The 23,914-nt window shown below is 43.1% G+C and overlaps 1 protein-coding gene across 1 annotated transcript; it reads right to left on the bottom strand.

Moving 5' to 3' along the window:
- Positions 1–194: 194 nt before the first annotated feature.
- LOC124799258 (pathogenesis-related thaumatin-like protein 3.5) lies at positions 195–18,440 on the bottom strand. Its single transcript, XM_047262820.1, has 3 exons — positions 18,270–18,440; positions 3,626–3,859; positions 195–530 (listed from the first exon to the last, which is right to left on the bottom strand). Exons 1-3 carry the CDS (start codon positions 18,438–18,440, stop codon positions 195–197), a joined length of 741 nt encoding a protein of 246 aa, XP_047118776.1.
- Positions 18,441–23,914: the final 5,474 nt, after the last annotated feature.

Genomic DNA, 23,914 nt, shown 5'->3' with positions numbered 1-23,914 from the left:
TGCTTTCTGACGTGACGCATACCGTAGTAAACATAAGCCTTTCGGTGCACAGGAAGGACTTTCATATTGCAATAATAAACAGTACATTAATTGCTATAGATTTATTTTTTGTTAACTAGGAAGCACTAAAGCACGGAAGAAGAAAAGCATGCAGTTTATTAAAATGGAGCAGACGGGACATCCAAGTGAGTGATTCAGCCGAAGGTGATCCTGTAGCCTGTGTTGGCGCACGTGAATGTGCTAGATTTGTCGTCGTATGCGTAGCTGTAAGCATCAGGACAGAGACCTTTGAAGAAGCTCGGGTAGTTCTTTGGCCACGTGGAGGACTTGCAGGTTTGAGGCGTATTGTAGGCACCGCGGCAGCAGTACTGGTCGGTGTTGAAGGCGAGGCACGCACTCTTGCAAGCGACGACGGCGCCATTGGCGACGACCTGCAGCTCTGAGGGGCACTTGGCGTTCACGTTGGCTGTGCAAGTCGCTGGTCTGCATCGGTAGTGGTCACCGCCGCCGGACGCGTCGGTGGGAGTCATCTGCAGAAGTACGAGAGCAATCCGTTATGAATGAGAATTCAAAATTTCTTTAATGTTATACTCAGCTTCACTCTGGAAGAAAAAGAAGAAGGATTAAAAAATGGCTCTGAGCACTATGGGACTCAACTGCTGTGGTCATAAGTCCCCTAGAACTTAGAACTACTTAAACCTAACTAACCTAAGGACATCACACACATCCATGCCCGAGGCAGGATTCGAACCTGCGACCGTAGCGGTCGTGCGGTTCCAGACTGCAGCGCCTTTAACCGTTCGGCCACTCCGGCCGGCCAAGAAGGATTAAAAACGTCCCGCGGAAACTGAAATCCTTAGAGACGACACCACAGCTCGCTCTAGACAAGGGTGGAGAAACGAATCGGTCTCGGCCTCTTTGAAGTAACCATGCCAAAATTTTCCTGAAAAGATTCACGGAAACTGGAAAACTTGACTGCGCAAGGCTGGATTGTCATTTGAAGCGCACTTCTCCTTACTGCTTGTACGATGCAGTGTGTGACATTACGAGAAGACAGCTCATGGAGCAAGAGGCTGTGGCGGTACTGCTGTTGTACTGAATGATAGAATTTAACTGAAATAATCTCAACCATCAATTACACAAAATACTGGAAATTATACACACATCAAAACATTTGACGATGCCACTACGGCTGCAGTACATTAGGACTTTGTTTTTATGAAACAGATCTGATGATGGTCATTAAAGACCGAAACCGGTGATGTATTAACAAAAAATTTGTGACCATAGACGTAAATTAAAGGAAACTTATTACATCAAAAAAAGTTTTGCATCATCCCGGTTCCAGAACTCCTGAAGATAGACGTTGACTGTGGATATTGTATCACAGACACAGTCCCTTTGACTGTTGAGAGATGTCACTAAACCCGTCCAAAGATGTAAACAACCATGCATCAGCAGGACCTATTAGACGGAGGGGATCCAACAGTCGATCAGTTCCAGTCACTCAATCAGGAAAGAGGTACACGACTCGTGTTGCTTGTAGTTCAGCCATGCCTAGATGGTCAATACTGCGGTTCGATCGAGTCCGCATTGTCACTTTGTGCGAGGAAGGGCTCTCAACAAGGGAAGTGTCCAGGCTTCTCGGAGTGAAACAAAGCGATGTTGTTCGGGTATGGAGGAGATACAGAGAGACAGGAACTGTCGATGACATGCCTCGCTCAGGCCGCCCTTGGCCTACTGCTGCTGTGGATGACCGCTACCTACGGATTATGGCTCGGAGGAACCCTGACAGCAACTCCACCATAATCTTTTCGTGCAGCCACAGGACGTCGTGTTACGACTCAAACTGTGCGCAATTGACTGCATGATGCACAACTTCACTCTCGACGTCCATGGCAAGGTCCATCTTTGCAACCACGACACCATGCAGCGCGGTACAGATGGGCCCAACAACGTGCCCAATGGACCACTCAGGATTGGCATCACGTTCTCTTCACCGATGAGTGTCGCATATACCTTCAACCAGACAATCTGAGACATTTTTATTGGACTTGAAATAGTTTTGTAAACAGGAATTACGTGGATTAAGTTTCCATTGGACTTAGATTACACTGAGGTGACAAAAGTCATGGGATATCTCTCAGTTTTGTGTAGGACCTTCTTTTGCCTGACATAGTGGAGCAACTCGACGTGGTATGGACTGAAAAAGTCGTTGGAAGTCCTCTACAGAAATACTGAGCCGTGCTGCCTCTGTAGTCGTCCAAAACTGCAAAAGTGTTACTGGTGCAGGAATTTGCTTATGGACTGGCCTCTCGATTTGACTAATGAAAGGTCGATGGATTCGTGTAGGGTGATCTCGGTAGCAAGACCATTCCATCGAACGATCCAGGATGTTCTTAAAACCAATCGCGAACTGTGACGTGGCGAATTGTCATCCGTAAAAATTCCATCGTTGTTGGTTGCAAGTGATCTCAAAGTATACGAACATAACCATTTACAGTCAATGATCGGTTCACTTTGACCGGAGGACCCATTCTATTCCTTGTAAACGAATAGCCCACACCATTATGGAGCCACCACCAGCTTGTAGAGGGCGTTGTTGACGATTGGACCCATTGCTACGTGGGGTCTGCGCCACACTCGAACCCTGCCATCAGCTCTTACCAGCTGAAGTCCGGACTCATCTGAACAGGCCACAGTTTATCAGGCGTCTAGGGTCCAACCGATATGGTGACGAGCCCAGGAGAGGTACTGCAGGCAATGTCGTAATTAGCAAACGCACTCGCGTCGGTTGTCTGTGCCACGACCTATTAACGCCAATTGCACAGCGTACCGGATACTTTCGTCCTACGTTCCACATTGATTTCTGCAGGTATTTCAAGCAATGATGCTTGTCTGTTAGCACAGGTAACGTTGCGCATACGCCTTGGTCGTTAAATGAAGGCCGTCAGCCACTGCGACGTCCGTGGTGTGAGATAATGCCTGATGTTTGGCATTCTCAGCGCACTATTGACATTGTGGATCTCGGAATACTGAATTCCTTAACGATTTCTGAAGTTGTATGTCCCATGCGTCTAGGTCCAACTACGATTCCGCGCTCGAAGTCTGTTAAGTCCCGTCGTGCGGCCATAATCATGTCGAAAGCCTTTTCACATCTCCTAAGTTCAAATAACAGTTACGCTAATGAACCACCCTTTTATACCTCGTGTTGGCGATATACTGACTTCTATGTACGTGCACATCGCTGTCCCACGACTTTTTGTCCCCTCAGAGTGTATGACTGGGAGTTTGGTGGTTCATTGCGTGCAGCATTACAAACTTTAACTTTGTGTATGGGACATGAGGCAGCTGTTGAACCGTAATCATTTTCTGCAGTTGACACTGATAGTCGTGTGGTCTTGACGGACTTGTTGCGGATGGGACGGCTGCTGTACGGAAAATGAATGTAAGATCTACACGGTAACATGCAGAGGATCGTAACTGAGAGATCACAGAAGATAATTTCTCATTATTCGCCTTGATGGTTTCTCCTCATATCAAGTAGTATTGCTTGTGTTATTATTAACCAACAGGGGTCCCAGTTGGGTGGAAACGTGGACAGTGGCAAACAGCCCGAACTCACCGTGATGGGAATGTTGTAGCCATCAACGAGGCTGACGTCGTAGTAGTCGTTGCCGCCCGATCCTCGTAGAGTGACTTCCAGCAGGGAGCTCGGGGGCTTGCCCCCGGCGCCGTTGCATTTCAGCACCCCTCCACAGTCGCCCGTCTGGCAGCTGCCTCGTCCGGACGCGTCGAATTTGCAGCCGGTGCGGCCCCAGATGCGGCCTTGCCAGGAGTCGTCCACGTTGACAGTCATCTGTTGGCACCCCCCGAGGGGTTAATAGCTACACTCTGACAAAAAGCAAGCCGCTTATACAGTAGATCGGCTGAAAGAGAAAAGGGAGAAGTTGTGGATATTCATGAATTTAATAGAATTAATATTGAAACAGTCTTGGGTAATTGCAGCGTAGTTGTGGGACAAGAACAAACGTATCTGGATAATACACTACTGGCCATTAAAATTGCTACACCAAGAAGAAATGCAGATGATAAACGGGTATTCATTGGACAAATATATTACACTAGAACTGACATGTGATTACATTTTCACGCAATTTGGGTGCATAGATCCTGAGAAATCAGTACCCAGAACAACCACCTCTGGCCGTAATAACGGCCTTGATACGCCTGGGCATTGAGTCAAACAGAGCTTGCGTGGCGTGTACAGGTACAGCTGCCCATGCAGCTTCAACACGATACCACAGTTCATCAAGAGTAGTAGTGACTGGCGTATTGTGACGAGCCAGTTGCTCGGCTACCATTGACCAGACGTTTTCAATTGGTGAGAGATCTGGAGAACGTGCTGGCCAGGGCAGCGGTCGAACATTTTCTGTATCCAGAAAGGCCCATACAGGACCTGCAACATGCGGTCGTGCATTATCCACCTGAAACGTAGGGTTTCGCAGGGATCGAAGGAAGGGAAGATCCACGGGTCGTAACAAATCTGAAATGTAACGTCCACTGTTCAAAGTGCCGTCAATGCGAACAAGAGGTGACCGAGACGTGTAACCAATGGCACCCCATACCATCACGCCGGGTGATACGCCAGTATGGCGATGACGAATACACGGCTCCAATTTGCGTTCACCGCGATGTCGCCAAACACGAACCTGGATTCATCCGAAAAAATGACGTTTTGCCATTCGTGCACCCAGGTTCGTCGTTAAGTACACCATCGCAGGCGCTCCTGTCTGTGATGCAGCGACAAGGGTAACCGCAGCCATGGTCTCCGAGCTGATAGTCCATGCTGCTGCAAACGTCGTCGAACTGTTCGTGCAGATGGTTGTCTTGCAAACTTCTCCATCTGTTGACTCAGGGATCGAGACGTGGCTGCACGATACGTTACAGCCATGCGGATAAGATGCCTGTCATCTCGACTGCTACTGATACGAGGCCGTTGGGATCCAGCACGGCGTTCCGTATTACCCTCCTGAACACACCGATTCCATATTCTGCTAACAGTTATTGGATCTCGACCAACGCGAGCAGCAATGTCGCGATACGATAAACCGCAATCGCGATAGGCTACAATCCGACCTTTATCAAAGTTGGAAACGTGATGGTACGCATTTTTCCTCCTTACACAAGGCATCACAACAACGTTTCACCAGGCAACGCCGGTCAACTGCCGTTTGTGTACGAGAAATCGGTTGGAAACTTTCCTCATGTCTGCACGCCACCGGCGCCACATTTGTGTGAGTGCTCTGAAAAGCTAATCATTTGCATATCACATCATCTTCTTCATGTCGGTTAAATTTCGCGTCTGTAGCACGTCATCTTCGTGGTGTAGCAATTTTAATGGCCAGTAGTGTATGAACTGTGGGCGAAAATTAAGAACTTGAGAAAGAGTGAAACAACGTGGAAATTTTCTGAGGTAGTGAGCAGAGTGTTTTGATGGTATTTCGGTATAGAAGTAGTGGAAAATTATAAAAAAGAAGTAATTGGAGCTTTAATTAATGGATGTGAACGGTGGTCGAGTCCTGTGGATTGAATTACTACAAGAAATACCGAAATCAACAAACCGGTAAAAACGGAACCCTCATAGTATCACTTTGTTGTCCGTTGTCTGTCTGTCTGTCCGTCCGACTCTTCAAAACCTTTTTTCTCAGGAACGGGTAGACATACCAAGTTGAAATTTACGTCGCATAATAAGATCTATACTCATTTTACGGTGGAATAAATATGAGATTCTAAGGCAGTGCAACCAAAAGAGACTGCTATTTATGCCACATAGTCTAAATTCGCAAACTCGCTCTTCAAAACATACAGAGTACTCCCCGTTGTCCTAGAATCACGAAATTAAGCAAAAGGCAAGGCTACAACCCAAGGAAAGAATCCAAACCATGTTAATTTGTAACTATAAAACACGGAAAAATAAATAATTTGCCATTTATTATAAGACTGACCGTCTGTCCGCACGTCTTTAAAGATGCCTTTTTCTCAGGAACGTGTAGATGTGTCAAGTTGTTGAAATCTATGTCACGTACTAAGTCTTTAGTCGGTTGGCGCTGTAATATATGTAAGCTTCTAACTCAATGCAGCCAAAAGAGAGAGCTATTTATGTCACGTCACGTGTTTTGATACTTGCAAAGTCACTCACCAAAACCTTCAGGGCACTCTCCGTTGGTCTATAATCATGACACTTTGCGAAAAGCAATGTTTCACAGTAAAATCAAAGGCGAAAATCCGGAAAGTGTTTATCTGTAATTATAACCACGAGAAAATAAATGCTTTGTCATTTGTTACCAGATTTTATGTCTGTTTGTCCGTCTGTTAAGATCCCTTTTCCTCAAAAACAGATAGATCTATCAAGTTGAAATTTATGATACTGAGGTTTATAGTCCTATGTCAGTGCAGTCAAAAGATATGGCCATTTGTGACCCATATTTTAATACTCGCAAGCTCATTCATTAAAACCTAGACGTAGAATCATAAATTTTGGCAAGAAGAAAGGTTTCGCAGTACAAGTCAGAAAATTGGTAATTTGTAATTATATCACAGAAAAGGTATTTCTTTTGCCGCTTTTTTATCTGACTTCAGACTTGAAATTTAAACGTTCACGCAAGTCTTCGAGTCTCTGGGACCGACATCTTGCATCAATGACGATAACAGCCAAAATCGTCACGATACTAGATTCTCGGAATATTTGAATTGTTTATATACATAATTTCTTATGGACCCTTCTCGCACCTGACCAGTTTTTTTGTGTAGTTTTATGTTATGCAGATAAGTGTTTCGGCCGCTCGCCTATCTTCAGCGTGTGTAATACATTTAGGTCTTTGTCAATGTTAGATTTTTATTCACTACATTTTGACTGCTGCAGCTGCCCGTTTTTCTCTCTGTTACGCCATATTATACATAGCACGAACAGTTTTAGATTCGCTACATAAAAATGCGGAAAAAGAGCCACAAACCGCAGAACAATAAGCAGCTACAGTATTTAAAATGCAGTCGAGGAAACTGACGAAGATTTAAATGTATTACGCAAGTTGAAGCTGAATGAAAGTTCGAAACACATCATTCCATAAAATAATGCCATATAATAAAGTGGCTTGTTATTATATTTCCCCAAGTAATTGAAATCTTGCAGACCATTATATAACCATGGGTAACTCAAGAACTAATAAGTTATTGATGGTAGAAGGAGGTGTAAGAAAGCAAAGGATGGGATAGGACGTCAACAGAGCATGTTGTTTAGAAAATAAATTAACAGAAGTACAAGAAAATAAAATAAAGATGCGCGAGAGAAATGTGTAAAGAAATTGGGAACGGTAATGTCGTAGAAAAACACAGAATTCACATAATTAAGTGCCGTTTTGGGAGACGTAAAAAACAACGGTGATAATCTCCTCGGAGCGGACTTGAAGTTTCTGTTAATCGCATACGAAAGCGTAAACAGATGGCAGGAGAAAATTTAAGATCTGTGTGGTGGAGAGCACTATGATAGGAAGGGGGAAGAGTTTTATATTGGTGTAGAATAAATAGATAAGCCATTTTCTAAGTCATATTTTAATGGACCACTGATTATTCTGAGATTAAACAGCCAGTGGAATGTGTTGTACGTGCTACTGTCAATGGCACCACGCTATTTTTAGCCCTTTCACGTTTGATATTGTCTTTTGTTTCGCGGATGTAGCCACCTAGCAAAACTGAAAAGAGGAACGTGACGAGGTTATAAGTACCAAATCTGACATTTATCAAGAGAATGAAAAAAACAATGTATCTCTGTTTGTAAATAACTGATTTGTATCCAAAAAATTGAGAAAGTATCCTGATTCTACAGAATATTGTATTCACCATATCACCCCAAAAAATAATGAGACAAATTAGAAAGTAAATATGTTATTAAGGATGTTCTCAGCGTCATACCAAAGAGTTGTCTGGTTCTACGAGCCAATTAGAAAGTTTTTATAAGCTGGTTCTTGAAAAGAAGAAAATAGCAACCAGTCACTGTTAATAATGCTATTTATATACACAGATACCGCCGTTACTGTTTTTGAGAAGGCTAATCACGTTCATATAACATTTGTTGTTGTTTACATTATTTGTTGGCTTTTTTGCCATCAACTAATGTAAACAACAACAAATGTAATTTGGATATTTGTGGTCAGGTCTTATGGGACCAAACTGCTGAGGTCATTGGTCCCTAAATTTACACACTACTTAATCTAACTTAGGCTAAGGCCGACACATACAGCCATGCCAGAGGGGGAATTCGAACCTCCGACAGGAAAAGCCGCGGACCGTGACAAGACGCCCCAGACCGCTCGGTTATCCCGCGCGGCAACAAATGTAATACTAATGTAAACAGCCATCTGAAAATTCAAACCGGTAACAGCACTGTTTTTATGAATAATTAAGAATATTAACAGTGGCTGGTTGCTATTTCTTTCTTTTCAAGAATCATTTGTGTTTGGTACACAGGCTTGGTCTCAAAAACGTCAGTTTTTTTCAAAATAGCAGGAAGAAAGTTTCTACTACAAGTATCATTAATAAAATGGTTCAAATGGCTCTAAGTACTATGGGACTTAACATTTGAGGTCATCAGTCCCCTAGAACTTAGAACTACTTAAACCTAACTAACCTAAGGACATCACACACATCCATGCCCATGGCAGGATTCGAACCTGCGACCGTAGCAGTCGCGCGGTTCCGGACTGAAGCGCCTCCGCCACCCGCTGTCATTAATACTGAGACACTATATTTTATTTGCGAGTAGGTGATTGTGGTGTGCGTACTGTAAGACCATCGGTACACACACCATCAGATTATTTGACTTGTTGCTCTAACGAAGTAGGCGAGTGTCAGCAATATGTCTCGTGGCGTGTTTATCTTCTGCTGTTAGGTCAGACGATAGAAATGCCACTTGCCCACTTAGAGTAGCAGATTGACGGTGACCAACTTTAAACAGAACTTGATTAATTTTCATACACATTTATTAAAATAATAAAAAGCATAAACCTTACTTAACCTGATTCTGGATGCTATTTACAATTGACAATCTGAAGTTCCTTTGGTCTTTGTACGTTAATCTTATTCTCACATATCTCTGATACTTGACAAAGTGTCTATACATTTATCTTCATGGCTATGTATAGGAATATTATAATCTTATTAGGCGCAGACTGAAACTTGACTTCAGACTAATGCAGACTGGCTGATCGGAGGTCTGTACATTCGTTATAATACCTCACGCGATCAGGTATCACTGCGCGAGTGTGACCCACGAGGAGAAAAGGTTCTACGTCAGCAGCAATCTCATTGGCTGCGTTACATATTAATATGCGGATCGGTGGAAGCAGAATTTGGTCCCTCTCTAAGACAGTGCCATCTCGTAGTGCAGAGACGGACGAGCGCTGCGCCTGCGCTGTTGTGCTCAGCGGGGCGCGCTCTAATGGGAAAGTTGTGTACGCGCTGACTACGCGGAACAGTGATAAACTCGTCACTGCCCGGGTATTTGTGTATATTTTCGTGCATATTTTTGACTTATTAAAGCTTCTTTGTTTTCAACGTTTGAAGTAGCATCACCGGGGACATGATCGAAGAGCTTGTTTGCTTCACTAAAACAGGAGATAGCCACATAGAGCTGGCTGTGCCAAAAGCGACTGACACTAAGGTCCATGCCCGCAACACGAAGCGTGTGATCCTGTGCTTTGTTTACGGCTATGGCCTAAGCGCTTAAAACGATATGTAAACTGTTAGGAATAAGTGGGATTCGAGGCATAAAAATTCACTCGCCTTTACCACTTCCCATAAAAATTTTCACTTCTATGGTGTTACGTTGGAGAAAAGTAACTTTAAGCGTCTGTTAGTGAAGGGTTCTGTGGAGCGAGATAATGCATGACGCTCTCGTCAAAGTTATGTTGAGCCTCACTTACGGAAGAAGTTACCAAAGAGCGAGTTAAAGCCAGATGTTCTCGAGCCGCAGCAAGTCTCACCTCTCGATTCTTATTGGATTCTAGACACTGCATAGTCCTCAGTCTTTTAGGTGAGCTGGTATATTCAGACGGTTCAACTATTTGCTAGTTATTTTTATTCGTAAGCGAAACGAAATCAAATTGTAATGAGTAGGCACCCAAATCACAAAGCAAACTTAATAAATTCTTTTTCCTGGCCAAAAACATAAATAAAACTTATCGAAAGAAAAGCGAAATCAGTAAATCCGTATATCTAGCAAAGTAAATTCAATGTTAGTCTGTATTTGTAAAGATAAGATTGCGGTGCTTATTTTTGTCACTGACGTAAACTACCGAAGATACATCTCTGAGTTAAAAAAGTTAACAATGCCAGCCATTGGTTCTTCTGTGTACTACGAAACAGCGACATCTGCTGCTTCTTTGGTTTACTACACCGTGATGGTTAAACATCTGAAATACTAAACTGAGCAGATGATTTCACAAACAACTTTAAATAACGTTATTTCTTTCTGTGATCCGATTTTGATGAAATACATTGACCCAAGCAACGCTCAAGTTAACACGTTTGTTTGCGTGGCCATCTTCCGCAGCAGCTGGTAACATCTGTTAGTATAGATTATCCGTCTTGAGCTGATTGCAATCTAATTACAAAGAATTACACCAGATGCGTTTCGCTTTTATTTATAAAGCATTTTCCGTGGTTATTCTGTAAATTCGATATATATATATATATATATATATATATATATATATATATATATATATATATATGCAAATTTTTGATTGTTTTAGGTTCATAACAGCTTTTTCTTTATAAAGTTGGGCAGCGAGTTACTTACGGTGTTTCTTTACATGTTTTGCTCCATACTTATGAACCATGTAGAACAGATTATAGTTAACGAAGTAGTGTCATATAGGAACTACATCCTATACTGTATTAGATATATGGATGAAATCTTATGCCCGATACATGAACCAAACAATAAAATTGACCAGATACACACAGACATAAATTTTATTCATGAACTTTATTAAATTTTACATTAGAGGAAGAGCAAAATATACAGTAAAATTTTCTGGGACATCACCATAAAGATTCAAAACAACCAACACACATTTGACATATACCAAAACCGACAACAACAGACACAGTTATACATGAGACATCACAACATTCCATTTCTCAAAAGCAGGCAGCACTTAGATACATGCTCCACAGACTAAACACAGTACTGTTAGATACAAGCAATTACAAAAAAGAAATGAATACAGTAATAGAAATAGCCACAAGCAATGGATCAAAGAGAACTTAGTAACAAAGCTGAACAAGAAAATCAACAAACAGAAAAGAACAAACACCCAGCTGTCACAAACACAATGGAAAAAATCACACACAAACAAATACACTAAATACAAGAATACGAACAACACGAAGTGTGAAAGAAACAGAAAATAAAAGATGGTGCACAATGCCATACCATCAAAAATACACACACAGAATATCCAACATTTTGAAAAAACAAGGCATACAAATAGCACAGCAAACCAACAACTTAATTTAGAAATACTTTCCAAGAACGATAGGAAAAACTGATCTGTATCAGAAATCAGGAATATATCAACTAAAATGCAATACATGTGATGCAAGATACATAAGTCAAACCAGGAGGCCATTTGAAATCAGATACAAAGAACATGTAAGAGCTTGCAAGTATAGGACAAATCATTCAACTTTGCAGAACACTTACACCAACACCAGCATAAAATTACAACCAGAGGCACAGACATGTGAATCATAAGAACTAACAACAAAAAATACCTCTTCACCTTACAAGAAAACTATCACATTCAAAAAACCATAATAGAAAAGAAACAACTCATAAATGATCAGATCAACTTGGCAAACCGCACGTTCTTTAAACCGACTGACCTCTTAATATAACATTAAATGTACACATATAACCACAAGCTCCATATACCACTACCATCTCCTCCCAGATTCTATCCTATAATCACTGTCCAAGCCTATCCCTATATCCCCTCCCTCCCCCCCACCCCTGCAAAAGAAAGAGACCACCCCCACTCCACTCTCGTTTCTACCTACATACAAGGCAACTTCTCTAACTCCCACTCTCTTCCTAACGCCCCCCTCCCCCCTCTCTCTCTCTCTCTCACACACACGCGCGCACAAACACACACACTCAGAATCGTTTCACAAGTTAGCAACACTCACAACGTGAACGGAAACAAACGAACAGATATAAATACTGTGGCAGTGCAAAATGAAAAAAACAGTTTAAGAAAGTGAATTTTAAATAGTGCAGAATGCCAAAAACTGCCAAGTGCAGACGTGAAATGAAGCCTTTCGACACCAACCGCTGCTAGCGAGAAGGGAGGGAGCAAAGTAAGTCGCCGACCAACTTTGTAAAGAAAACGCTGTTTTGAACCTAAAACAATGAAAAATGTACAATTGTATGTATGCAATTTACAGAATAACCACTAAAGATGGTGTAATTCTTTGTAATTACATTGCAGTCAGCTCAAGACGGATAACCTATAGCAACAAACGCTCAAGTTATTACCTGTGAAAAGCCCATGAAAATTCGCATAGTAGTTTCGGATATTAGCGTGTTCAGATAGACGGAAACAGCGATTTTACGTTTTTATTATTATTATAGATAAGACAAGTACAAAAATACATTAGGTTTTTAACAAGTAGAACTGTAGTGAACAAAAACCACTTCTGGTATATTTTAAATTTTGAAACTCCAGAGGAAAGCACAGCTTGGCATGAGGACTATGCGCCATCTCATGACGCATGTTTCAAAGACTTTCTCCGTGCTTTCGCCCCTGGATCAAGTCTAGGGACATGTGACAGAGTACCGAGTAGAGAACAGCACTGAAAACGCGTTTTTTGAAAAAGAAAGACGGAACTTCAATTGTGTCTATAGCTCTAAAATGAAATACATGAATACTAGTCCTTCCTATGTTAGGATTTCCAACTTGTTCACAACCGCTCCACTGAATTACGGACACCATTTTCGCTTCGGACATTCTTTTTTCATTCCTGTTAGTGGTAGAGGGAGTACGGGAAGAATAGAGAGGCTTTCTGGTCCCTTCATGAGGTCACGACTCTTACGACACTATCCTCACGATAGGACAGTATTACCACAATAATCTTACGTTTCTATTTTTTTGCGGTTACACGGTACTTTGCTTGTTACGTGGCGAATAGTTACGGCGAAGAGGATTCTGATGTTCTGATGAGGCTGCTGTTGCTTGGGTAATAATGTTGCACTTTCCCCCTTCTCTTCAGGGCAGATAATGGTATTGAAATAACTATTATGATATAGACACAGTAGAAGGAACAAATATTAGTAATTTACATTTTCGTTGAAGCAGTGGGTTTTCTTATTGAAATTTCAAAGCTACAGGCAGCAAAAGAAGTATTAAGTGCTGAAGGCTGCACTGTATTGAATGATGTTTAGTTCCCATCATTATATAAAATGTGATGCCAGCACTGGGCGTCAATGCAGAAGCCAACAACAGGACCTTTTTGGGTCCACGTTACTGTTCAAAACAGGGGTGTCGCGGGATGCTGAAATCTACCAGGCGGTAGGGAGGAGATCGACAGACCGCACGACTACTCTTACAGGCACGAGTACGTGATGGATGGGTCATCAAGGGTCATCGTAGGATTGAGGACACTCCAGCAGCCAGCGGGAGGTCACTTTGTATCGGGCAAGAAGTGCTCCTGTTCGCTGGCAACCCGCCATGGTGCCTGGGTCGCTGCTATCTCCTGGGCGTGCAGAGCTGAATGGAGTCCAACAGGTAGCTGTATGAGCAATAGCTGAGGCTGGTGCAGAAGAACTCTAATAATGTTTTACTAGCGTCGAAGACGCTTCACAGGTTCCTTACAGTTATGGTAACTTCACGCAGACGTGTCTTTTCTCGGCCCATCTGTAAATTGGTGCTAGAAGTGCGCACTTCAACGCTAATATCAGAGGATTTGGCATCAGGAGTGATCGACTCCAACGCCTCGAAGTCGGAGACAGTGCTATGCACCTACGATGTTGACACGTCACAGCGTAACCACAATGCAGTAAGTACAAAAGACATTTTTCTCTTTCTTTGGTTGTGATATTGATGGGTATGCTATGTCCAAAGTATCTTTTGTGAAGCCTACAGAACATGTAGATTTATCAGAATTCAGATGATACTATATTGGATACCGGTGGAATGTACTACTCGTACTTCAGCAGATCATGGGGAACCACGCACTAATGTCATAAAAGTAGCTTTTTCTACTTGTAGACGGTATGGTTACGCAGCACATGAGTGCAGTGAATGTCGATGGGCGATGATCAGGCAAAAGAGGTATCTGAGTCTACCCTACTTCGTATGTTGTATTTTCCTTACCTGGTATGTGTTGCTCTGTGTGGAACACGTATTTATAGTATAAATAAGTAAATTCCACAAAAATTCTAGCCAAAAGGTCAGCTACTACTAATGATAGTATAATCGCTCTGATGGAGCAAGTGTCACAATTATTAGAGGAAAACACTCAACAGAAGTTATACTATGATGAACTGTCAGTTAGAACCTTTGAAGGCTGAGTGAGAGCCACAGCCGGGTTTGAATCAATTTAAGTCGTCAGTAGTAATGCCAAATTTTCGGCAAATTCCTTAGTTGCTAATCTAATCACACCCTTCTCCTGCAAAACAACAGAGGACGTAACGGTATTCCTTAATAGCAACTGGTCAAATGAAACTACCTTCGTATGGACAGTTTACGTCTTACGGGTGAAGCGATGCAACACGAAACGCCGAGGAAGGAAAGTAAATTTGAACAATTAGCAGATTTGCGTCAGAGATACCGTAGGCAGGATAGCGCTGGATCTTTTTAGAGAGAAGCTGTATGGGTTGATACAGAAGGCAAATCAGACTGTGGAGATTTTTTCTCCACAGAATCCGGAATGTAAACGCTCAGACATATGAACTGACACGGGATCCAGAAATAGAGCGTGTCGTACTAAGGGAGGCGGGAAACAGAGCTCTCCATGTGTTTTTGCTACGAAGTCCTGCGAAGTTTCCGCGAAGAGTACGAATGGAAAATCTGCGGATTTGGCTATAGCACTACGTGTTGCCACACATTTGTTGGACATAAATGTTGCTACACGAGTACGTAATGATAAGGGAATTTTTGCTTCCGAAAAGAATTGTTATTGTTGTGGGAAGGTGCAGTGTAGTCATCTGCAATGTTACAGATGTGAGAGTTTTGGCCACGAGGCAAACGAGTGTGGAAATAGAAAGCAGGGTAACGGAATTAAGCAAAGTAAAACGTTAAACATAAATGGTCGTCCATCGGAAAACACGCCCAGGGAGTCAGAATACTTCAGACACTAATGCAGATACAGATGCTGTTTGATGGGCGTTGTAAATGGTAAAAAAAGTAAACTTTTAGTCGATAAAGGCGCACATGTATCTGTGACTGGTGTAGACCCTGTGGGTAGGAGAAGACTAGGGAATACAAGGTATAAATTAAATGGAGTGGAAACTAATGATTTGATGTCATTGTGTACAACACAGCTCAGCTTCACACTACTGGCCATTAAAATTGCTACACCACGAAGATGACGTGCTACAGACGCGAAATTTAACCGACAGGAAGAAGATGCTGTGATATGCAAATGATTACATTTTCAGAGCATTCACACAAGGTTGGCGCTGGTGGCGAAACCCACAACGTGCTGACATAAGGAAAGTTTCCAACCGATTTCTCATACACAAACAGCAATTGACCGGCGTTGACTGGTGAAACGTTGTTGTGATGCCTCGCGTAAGGAGGGGAACTGCGTACCATCACGTTTCCGACTTTGATAAAGGTCGGATTGTAGCCTATCGCGATTGCGGTTTATCGTATCGCAACTTTGCTGCTCACGTTGGTCGAGATCCAATGACTGTTAGCAGAATATGGAATCAGAGGGTTCTGGAGGGTAATACGGAACCCCGTGCTGGATCCCAACGGCCTCGTATCAGTAGCAGTCGAGATGACAGGCATCTTATCCGCATGGCTGTAACGGATCATGCAGCCACGTCTCGATCCCTGAGTCAACATATGCAGACGTTTGCAAGAGAACAACAATCTGCACGAACAGTTCGACGACGTTTGCAGCAGCACGGATTATCAGCTGGGAGACCATGGCAGCGGTTACTCTTGACACTGCATTACAGACAGGAGCGCCTACGATGGTGTACTCAACGACGAACCTGGGTGCACAAATGGCAAAACGTCATTTTTTCGGATGAGTCCATGTTCTGTTTACAGCATCATGATGGTCGCATCCGTGTTTGGCGACATCGCGATAAACTCACATTGGAAGCGTGTATTCGTCATCGCCATACTGGCGTAACACCCGGCGTGATGGTATGGGGTGCCATTGGTTACACGTCGCGGTCACCTCTTGTTCGCATTGACGGCACTTTGAACAGTGGACGTTACATTTCAGATGTGTTACGACCCGTTGCTCTACCCTTCATTTGATCCCTGCGAAACCCTACATTTCAGCAGGATAATGCACGACCGCATGTTACAGGTCCTGTACGGGCCTTTCTGGATTCAGAAAATGTTCGACTGCTGCCCTGGCCAGCACATTCTCCAGATCTCTCAACAACTGAAAACGTCTGGTCAATGGTGGCCGAGCAACTGGCTCGTACAATACGCCAGTCACTACTCTTGATGAATTGTGGTATCGTGTTGAAGGTTCATGGGCAGCTGTACCTGTACACGCCATCCAAGCTCTGTTTGACTGAATCCCCAGGCGTATCAAGGCCGTTATTACGGCCAGAGGTGGTTGTTCTGGGTACTGATTTCTCAGGATCTATGCACCCAAATTGCGTGAAAATGTAATCACATGTCAGTTATAGTATAATATATTTGTCCAATGAATACTCCTTTATCATCTGCATTTCTTCTTGGTGTAGCAATTTTAATGGCCAGTAATGTAGATTTGGAACTATGGACATTCGTGAGCCTATGGAATTGTTGCGAACTGTGGAGCAAGGGTGTTCCACAAGTCTGGGACCTGACTTTCTGGAAACGCATCGTGCAAAAGTTAATATTGCACGACGCACAGTTGAACGTGGGGGGAACTTGTTTCCGGTGAGTGCGACAGCTATAAATATTTCAATGTTTCACGGTACACTGATTGCTAAGATGTCACCAACTGAACTGCATACACGTACATTAACGATAATTACGCATAAAAAAGTACGTCGCTGGTACAGTGTTTGGGTGTCTGCAGACGCCGATGTTATGAGTGGTTGAGCCTCTGCACGAAGCATTAGAAGAAATGAATTGTTTTACACGAAGAAGCGTTGCAAGCATAGCCGCCGTCATGCGAAACTGATGACCGGGATAAGCTTTGGTAAGTTGGGACAGATGAAGTGAATCTCACCGAACGATTAGTAATAGCAAGTTTAGAGATACTTGAGGATATGTATTTGGAGAACGAGGTAATCGAAGCATCAAACAAACCATCAACATATCTGCACTATGTGCCAAGGTTTGGCACTTAAAAGACAGTGAATGGGAAACCACGGAAGCTTTATTGTTAGGATATTCAAATTTATTCAGTTCAGAGGGTCCACTACCAGCAACTTTTATCACACAGCACCGCATACCAGCAGGCGATAATCTACCAGTCTATAGGAAACCATACGGAATAGCCAAACTCCTACTCCCATTAGGAGACGAATTTATAGATCAATAATTACATGTCACTCCAGGAGCCAGCGCGAGATCACTTTGTGCAGGGAAACGGCTGCTCATGTCCGCCAGCAATCCACTGCGGCACCAGGGTCGTTTACGTCTTCTCCTGGGCGTGAAACCATTGAGTTGACTGGACAGACGTCAGCTGGAATCCAACACACAGCTGAATGAGCTACAGCTGAGGTGGTCGTGAAGAAAGACGGTATATAAACAGTGTGAATAACTGTTTGAAATCTAGTAATGTTTTACTAGCGTCGAAGACGCTTCGTAGGTTCATCCTTTTATGGACCCTTCTGGACTGATTATTTTCTTCTTTTGTAAGAAGTGAAGAATCAATCTATCCTTTACCCAACCTCAGTTAATTGGTGCCGTACTTGTTAAACTAGAAGGATATTTGTGTTACTCGGATTAGGAATATACGCTGAGGTAACATCTTAGGTATCCGTGCATCCAGTGATGTTCCACAAATGCAATACTGACCGTGGTACCAGCAGCCATCTCCCATCCGCCACCGTTGATGCTCTGATGTCCTGGATTGCCCAGGCTACCCACCCATATAGTTTCTTCATGTTTGTTTTGGAACTGAAACGTTCTTCCTTCACTCAAGGAAGCGACGGCCAACACTAACAGTGAATATGTCAGTGTGATCATCTGGAACATAAAGGAACCCAAATAAACAAGATGAAGACAGCTGAACGTGTTCTCACAGATGAAACTCGTTTTAGAGATGCATTGGTGATGATTGACACTAAGATAATGCTGTTGGCCCTGCATCAATCATGAAAATAAAAATGAAAAAAAGGTAAACTTGAGGCACTGGCTGACTATATGATCACGATAAACCAGTACAGTACGGCTATGACTTGCAGAACGGGCGTGATTTCTAGATTTTGGTTCTGCTCCGCTAGAATACAAATGTCCACTCGCTGCGAGATGTGTTATAAATGGTCCAACGATGAAGCGTTTCCCATGAAAAAAAGACGTTTATTAGATTACTGACAATTTACACAACTTCATTCGGTCAGGCAGGTTAGAATTAGCTTATCAAGCTACGTTTTACAATTCAATGCGAATATTGATTAGATTCACGACTCACCATGTAATATCTCTTTACTTTCATTACCAGAAGACAATCGGTAAACACGAGATTCAAACTGGAAGACTTGTTTTGTTGAGGCACTGAATTCATATGACAAATAATCAGGCAAGTTCGCAGTTCTCATCACTGAAGTTTTTCCTCGGTGATTGCCGGAAGGTATATTTTGGACTTTCCAAACGGTCTGACCATCTAGTTTCTGTCCATGCTGTCGTAACTCAGACTCGAGAACAGGGAATTGAGGCAGACTCGAGAACAGGGAATTGAGGGCTGTGTGCAAGCAAGGATTCCAGAAAATCTAATAATCATGGATAGAAGTTTCAGTTGAACCGAGTACTAGGACAAACAGTCAAACTATGTCCACTACAATATAATCCGTCAGTATTTCCTATCTCCTTCTTCAGCACATGGGAAAAATCTTAGAATACCTCATGCAGGTCCTCCTACGAACATTCATCAACGAAAAAAATACAGATTTCAATAAACCACATTATTCCCCACTCTTCTGGCTACAAAATCCTATTTTACAACGTACAAGGGTTGTTCCGAAAGTAATGCCTCTTATCTTTATTCTGAAAACTACAGGAGATACATAAATCACAACAGTACAGGTAAATACAGCAATATTTCATCTACATGCTGCCATATTTGCACATAATCACCACTGTTCGTTATGCACTTTCGCCACCGATGAAACAGAGCCTGCATGCCGCGCTTGTAAAAATTTGCACCATGTGAAGCTTTGAATACAGTATCCGAGTCTTGAAAATGATCGCCACGTAGTCGATCTTTCGGGGGGTCCAGAAAGGTGGAAGTCTGAAGACGCTAAACCGGGACTGTATGGTGGATGTGGTAAGACAGTACAGCTGAATTTTGCACTGAGTTGCGTGGTCGCAAAATCGGTGTGGGGCCTGGTGTTATCACGTTGCAGATTAAAACTGGTCTTCTTCTCTGGCCTTACCCTGGAAATTCGGGCTTTCAGCTTAATCAGTGCCGTCTTGTAGGGTGCTGAATTGACAGTTTCCCCAGGCTCCCGGACATCCAAAAGAACCACACCCTGGCTATCCCAGAAGACTGTGCACATCGCCTTGCTTACAGACGGCTGGGTCTTGAATTTGTTCTTTGACGGAGAATTCGCATGTCGGCATTCCATGGACTGTCTTTTGAATTCCGTCTCGTAGTGGTGACACCACATCTCATCTTCAGTGACGATATTACTCTGAAAATTGTCAACTTCAGTTTCATATTGGTAGAGTAAGTCCCGACAGATTTCCATTCGATGAGTTTCTTGTTCTTCTGTAAGCATCAGCAGCACCCATCTCGTACAGACTTTGCGATATCCAAGATCTTCCAGCATTGTTTCCGACGCGTTAGACCCGACCTTCAGCTTTACACACAATTCTCTTGTCGTTATCCGCCGATCAAAACGCTCTTCATTGCGAGGGATGACAGCTGTGCTGGGTCGACAGATCCATCACCTGTCACCCTGAAAATGCTGTACCCGTCGCCTCACATTGCTCAGTCTATTGTATCAATTGTTTCCATACACCTTTAGCAAACGTCGATGGATTTCAATCGGCGCAATTTCTTCAGTAGTGAGGAATTTAATCACACATCGGTGTTCAATACGCACGTCCATATCAGACTCCATTCTGAAACACTTCTCTGCTGGCGTCAACTACCGCAGAACGACGGAACTACCGCCAATGAAAGAGGAAGGTTCAAGCATTAGCACTACACCAACGACATCTGACGCGGACATCCAAAGACATCACAAAAACATAGGAGTCATTACTTTCGGAACGATTCTCGTAATTTCGTTTCAACGTGACGGCCTTACGCCACCGTACTGGGAGGGCGTGTGTGACCACGTGGTACCTGCACTGGTCGACGTCGGTGCCAACGTGTTGTTGTATCAGTAACCTCCCCGTCATCCAGACGTATGGAAGTCGGAAGGTACGAGATCCGGGGCGTAGGGTGAATGAGGAAGAGCAGTTCAATGAAGTTTTGTGAGCTTCTCTCGAGCGCGCAGACGTGCGTGAGGAATTGCATTGTCAGGGAAAAAGAAGTTTGTTTGTATCGATATCAGACTAACACTCTGAAGTTCTTTTTTCAATTTCTTGAGGGTAACAAAATACGTTCTAGAGTTGATCGTTGCGTCGTATGGAGGACATCCAACAGAATAACCATTTCAGAGTCTCAGACGCCCATCGCCGTGGCTTCACCGGCTGAAGGTGCGGCTTTGAATATTTTCTTCGGAGGAGAAGTGGTGTAGTACCATTCCATGGATTGCCGTTTTGTTTCCAGTTCGGTGATGCACCCATTTTTCACTGACTGTGACAAGAAAAATGTCACTATAGTCTCGCAATGCGCAAGCAATTCCGCACAGATGGTCCTTCGTTGCTCTTTTCCCTTAGGCGGTGAGGATCCCAGCGCGCACACACCTTTGAGTAACCCAGCTGATGGACGAGTGTATCAGCACTACCCACGGAGGCGTGTAGTTGCGCAGGCGAGGTGGTCGATTGTGACCTGTCGATCACCTCGACTGAGAGTGTCCTCACGTTCCAGCTCTGCAGGAATTACAGCTGATTGTGGCCGGACAGCTCTCTGCGTGGAACGCACCACTGATAAAGACGTTATTTTGTTGGGTATATATGTCACCGCCACCAATCGGAACTATAAGAAACTATAGGAGGCTGAAGCAGGAAAATTCCACAACAAATTCGGCATTTTTTCGTCCGAATTTGGCCAAGAAAAAAGTGTTCCATTCCTAATTGAACGCCTCTTATATTAACATTCGGTTTTCGTGGTGATTATTGCATATTACAACAAACCATTTGCTTCGTAGAAGAAATCTACAAAGAAAAGAAAAGCGCGCAGGTAGGTTAGAAAAAAATGGAAATGCATAGGTTGAAGTCACAGAGGGAATTAAAGAGGCCTTTGGAGAAAAGAGAAGCAGCTGTAGGAATATCAAGAGCTCAGATGGAAAACCAGTCCAAAGCAAAGAAGGGAAAGCTCAAAGGTGGACGGAGTATATAGAGGGACTGAACAAGGGAGATGATACTAGTATCCAGTATTACAGAAAGGAAATGGACGTAGATGAAGATGAGATGGGAGACATGATACTGCGAGAAGAATTTGACAGAGCACTGAAAGATCTGAGCCGAAGCAAGACTCTGGGAGTAGACGGCATTCCTGCAGAGCTGCTGACAGCGTGGGGAGAGCCAGACACGACAAAATTAGTCTATCTGGTGTGCAAGATGTATGAGGAAGGCGAAATATCCGCAGACTTTAAGAAGAAAGTAATAATTGCAATTCCAAAGAAAGCAGTTGCTGAGAGGTATGAAAATTACCGAACTATCAGTTTAATAAGACACGGTTGCAAAATATTAACACGAATCTTTACAGAAGAATGGAACAATCTGCTGGAAGCCCATCTCGGGGGAAATCAGTTAGGATTTCAGAGAAATGAAGGAACACACGAAGCGCTGTTGACGCTATGACGTACTTTAGAGGATAGGTTAGGGAAAGGCACACCTATGTTTACAGCATTTTTAGACTAAGAGAAAGCTTTTGACAATGTTGACTGGAATACGCTGTTTGAAATTCTGAAGGTAGCAGGGTAAAATACAGGGAGCGAAAGCCTATTTACAGCTATTTACAACTTGTACAGAAACCATATGGTAGTTATAAGAGTCGACGGGTATGAAAGGGAAGCATTGGTTGAGAAGCGTCGGGACAGGATTGTAGCCTATTCGCGATGTTATTCAGTCTGCACACTGAGCAAGCTGCGCAGGAAACCAAAGAAAAATATGGAGTACGAATCAAAGTCCACGGAAAGAAAATAAAACCAACAAGGTTTGCTGATGACATTGTAATTCTGTCAGAGACAGCAAAGGACTTGGAAGAACAGTTATATCTTTAAAGGACGATATAAGATGAATATAAACAGAAGGAAAACTGAGGTAATGGAATGTTGTGGAAATAAATCAGGTGATACCGAGGGAATTGGATTAGGAAATTAATGACTTAAAGAATTGGATGAGTTTCGGTATCATGCAGCAAAATTACTGATTATGGCCGAAGCAGGGAGCGTATGAAATGATGAAGACTGGCAATGGGAAGATAAGCATTTATGACGAAGAGAAAATTGTTAACATCGAGTATAGGTTTATGTGTTAGGAAATATTTTCTGAAAGTGTTTGTCTGGAGTGCAGCCATCTATGGAAGTGAAACGTGAACGATAAACAGTTTAGACAAGACGAGAATAGAAGCTTTTGAAATGTCGTGCTACAGAGGAATACTGAAGATTAGACGGGTAGAACACGTAACTAATGAGGAAGTTCTGAACAGAACTGATGAGAAAAGAAATTTGTGATACATTCTGTGACATCAAGGGATTATCACTTTTGCACTGGGGGGAAATGTGGGGGGTAAAAATCATAGAGGAAGACGAAGTGACGAATATAGTAAGCATGCCCAGAAGGATGTAGGTTGCAGTAGTTACTCGGAGATGAAGAGCGTTGCACAGTATAGAGTAGCATGGAGAGCTTCATCAACCCAGTCTTCGGACTAAAGATCATAGGGTAACTCGTCCAGTGCGTAATGCGCAGGTGTGTCCCAAGACTCCATCCTGCTTCCTACACTATATCTCCTCTACCCTGCCTATATGGCCAAACTATCTCCATCAGTCCACCTCTTTCTTTATGCTTATCACACCACTTTCCTCGACCTCTACCCTACCCTTGAGGGGTACTGTATCACTCTGAAGAAAGTGATGTGTTATTCTCTCTGTCTCTCTAACCGACGAAGGATAGTCGCTGCTTTTCGCACACATTTTGTTAGTTTGGTAAGTGTTTGTTTTGGGACCACATCTCGTGTGAGAAATGTTCTGTTCCTTTTGCACTTGTCATGAGAACGAAAGTAGACCCAGCGTATCTATAAGGCAGGGGTGATGGCCACCTGGATTCTAGCGCGTACAGACACCTGTTGGTCGGGACAGTTACTCCATGAAAATGCCGCCCTAAGC

Source organism: Schistocerca piceifrons, chromosome 5 (assembly GCF_021461385.2).
Source record: "Schistocerca piceifrons isolate TAMUIC-IGC-003096 chromosome 5, iqSchPice1.1, whole genome shotgun sequence".
Lineage (NCBI taxonomy): Eukaryota > Metazoa > Arthropoda > Insecta > Orthoptera > Acrididae > Schistocerca > Schistocerca piceifrons.
The sequence above is the reverse complement of the archived record's forward strand: the minus strand, read 5'-3'. Positions and strand labels throughout refer to the sequence as shown.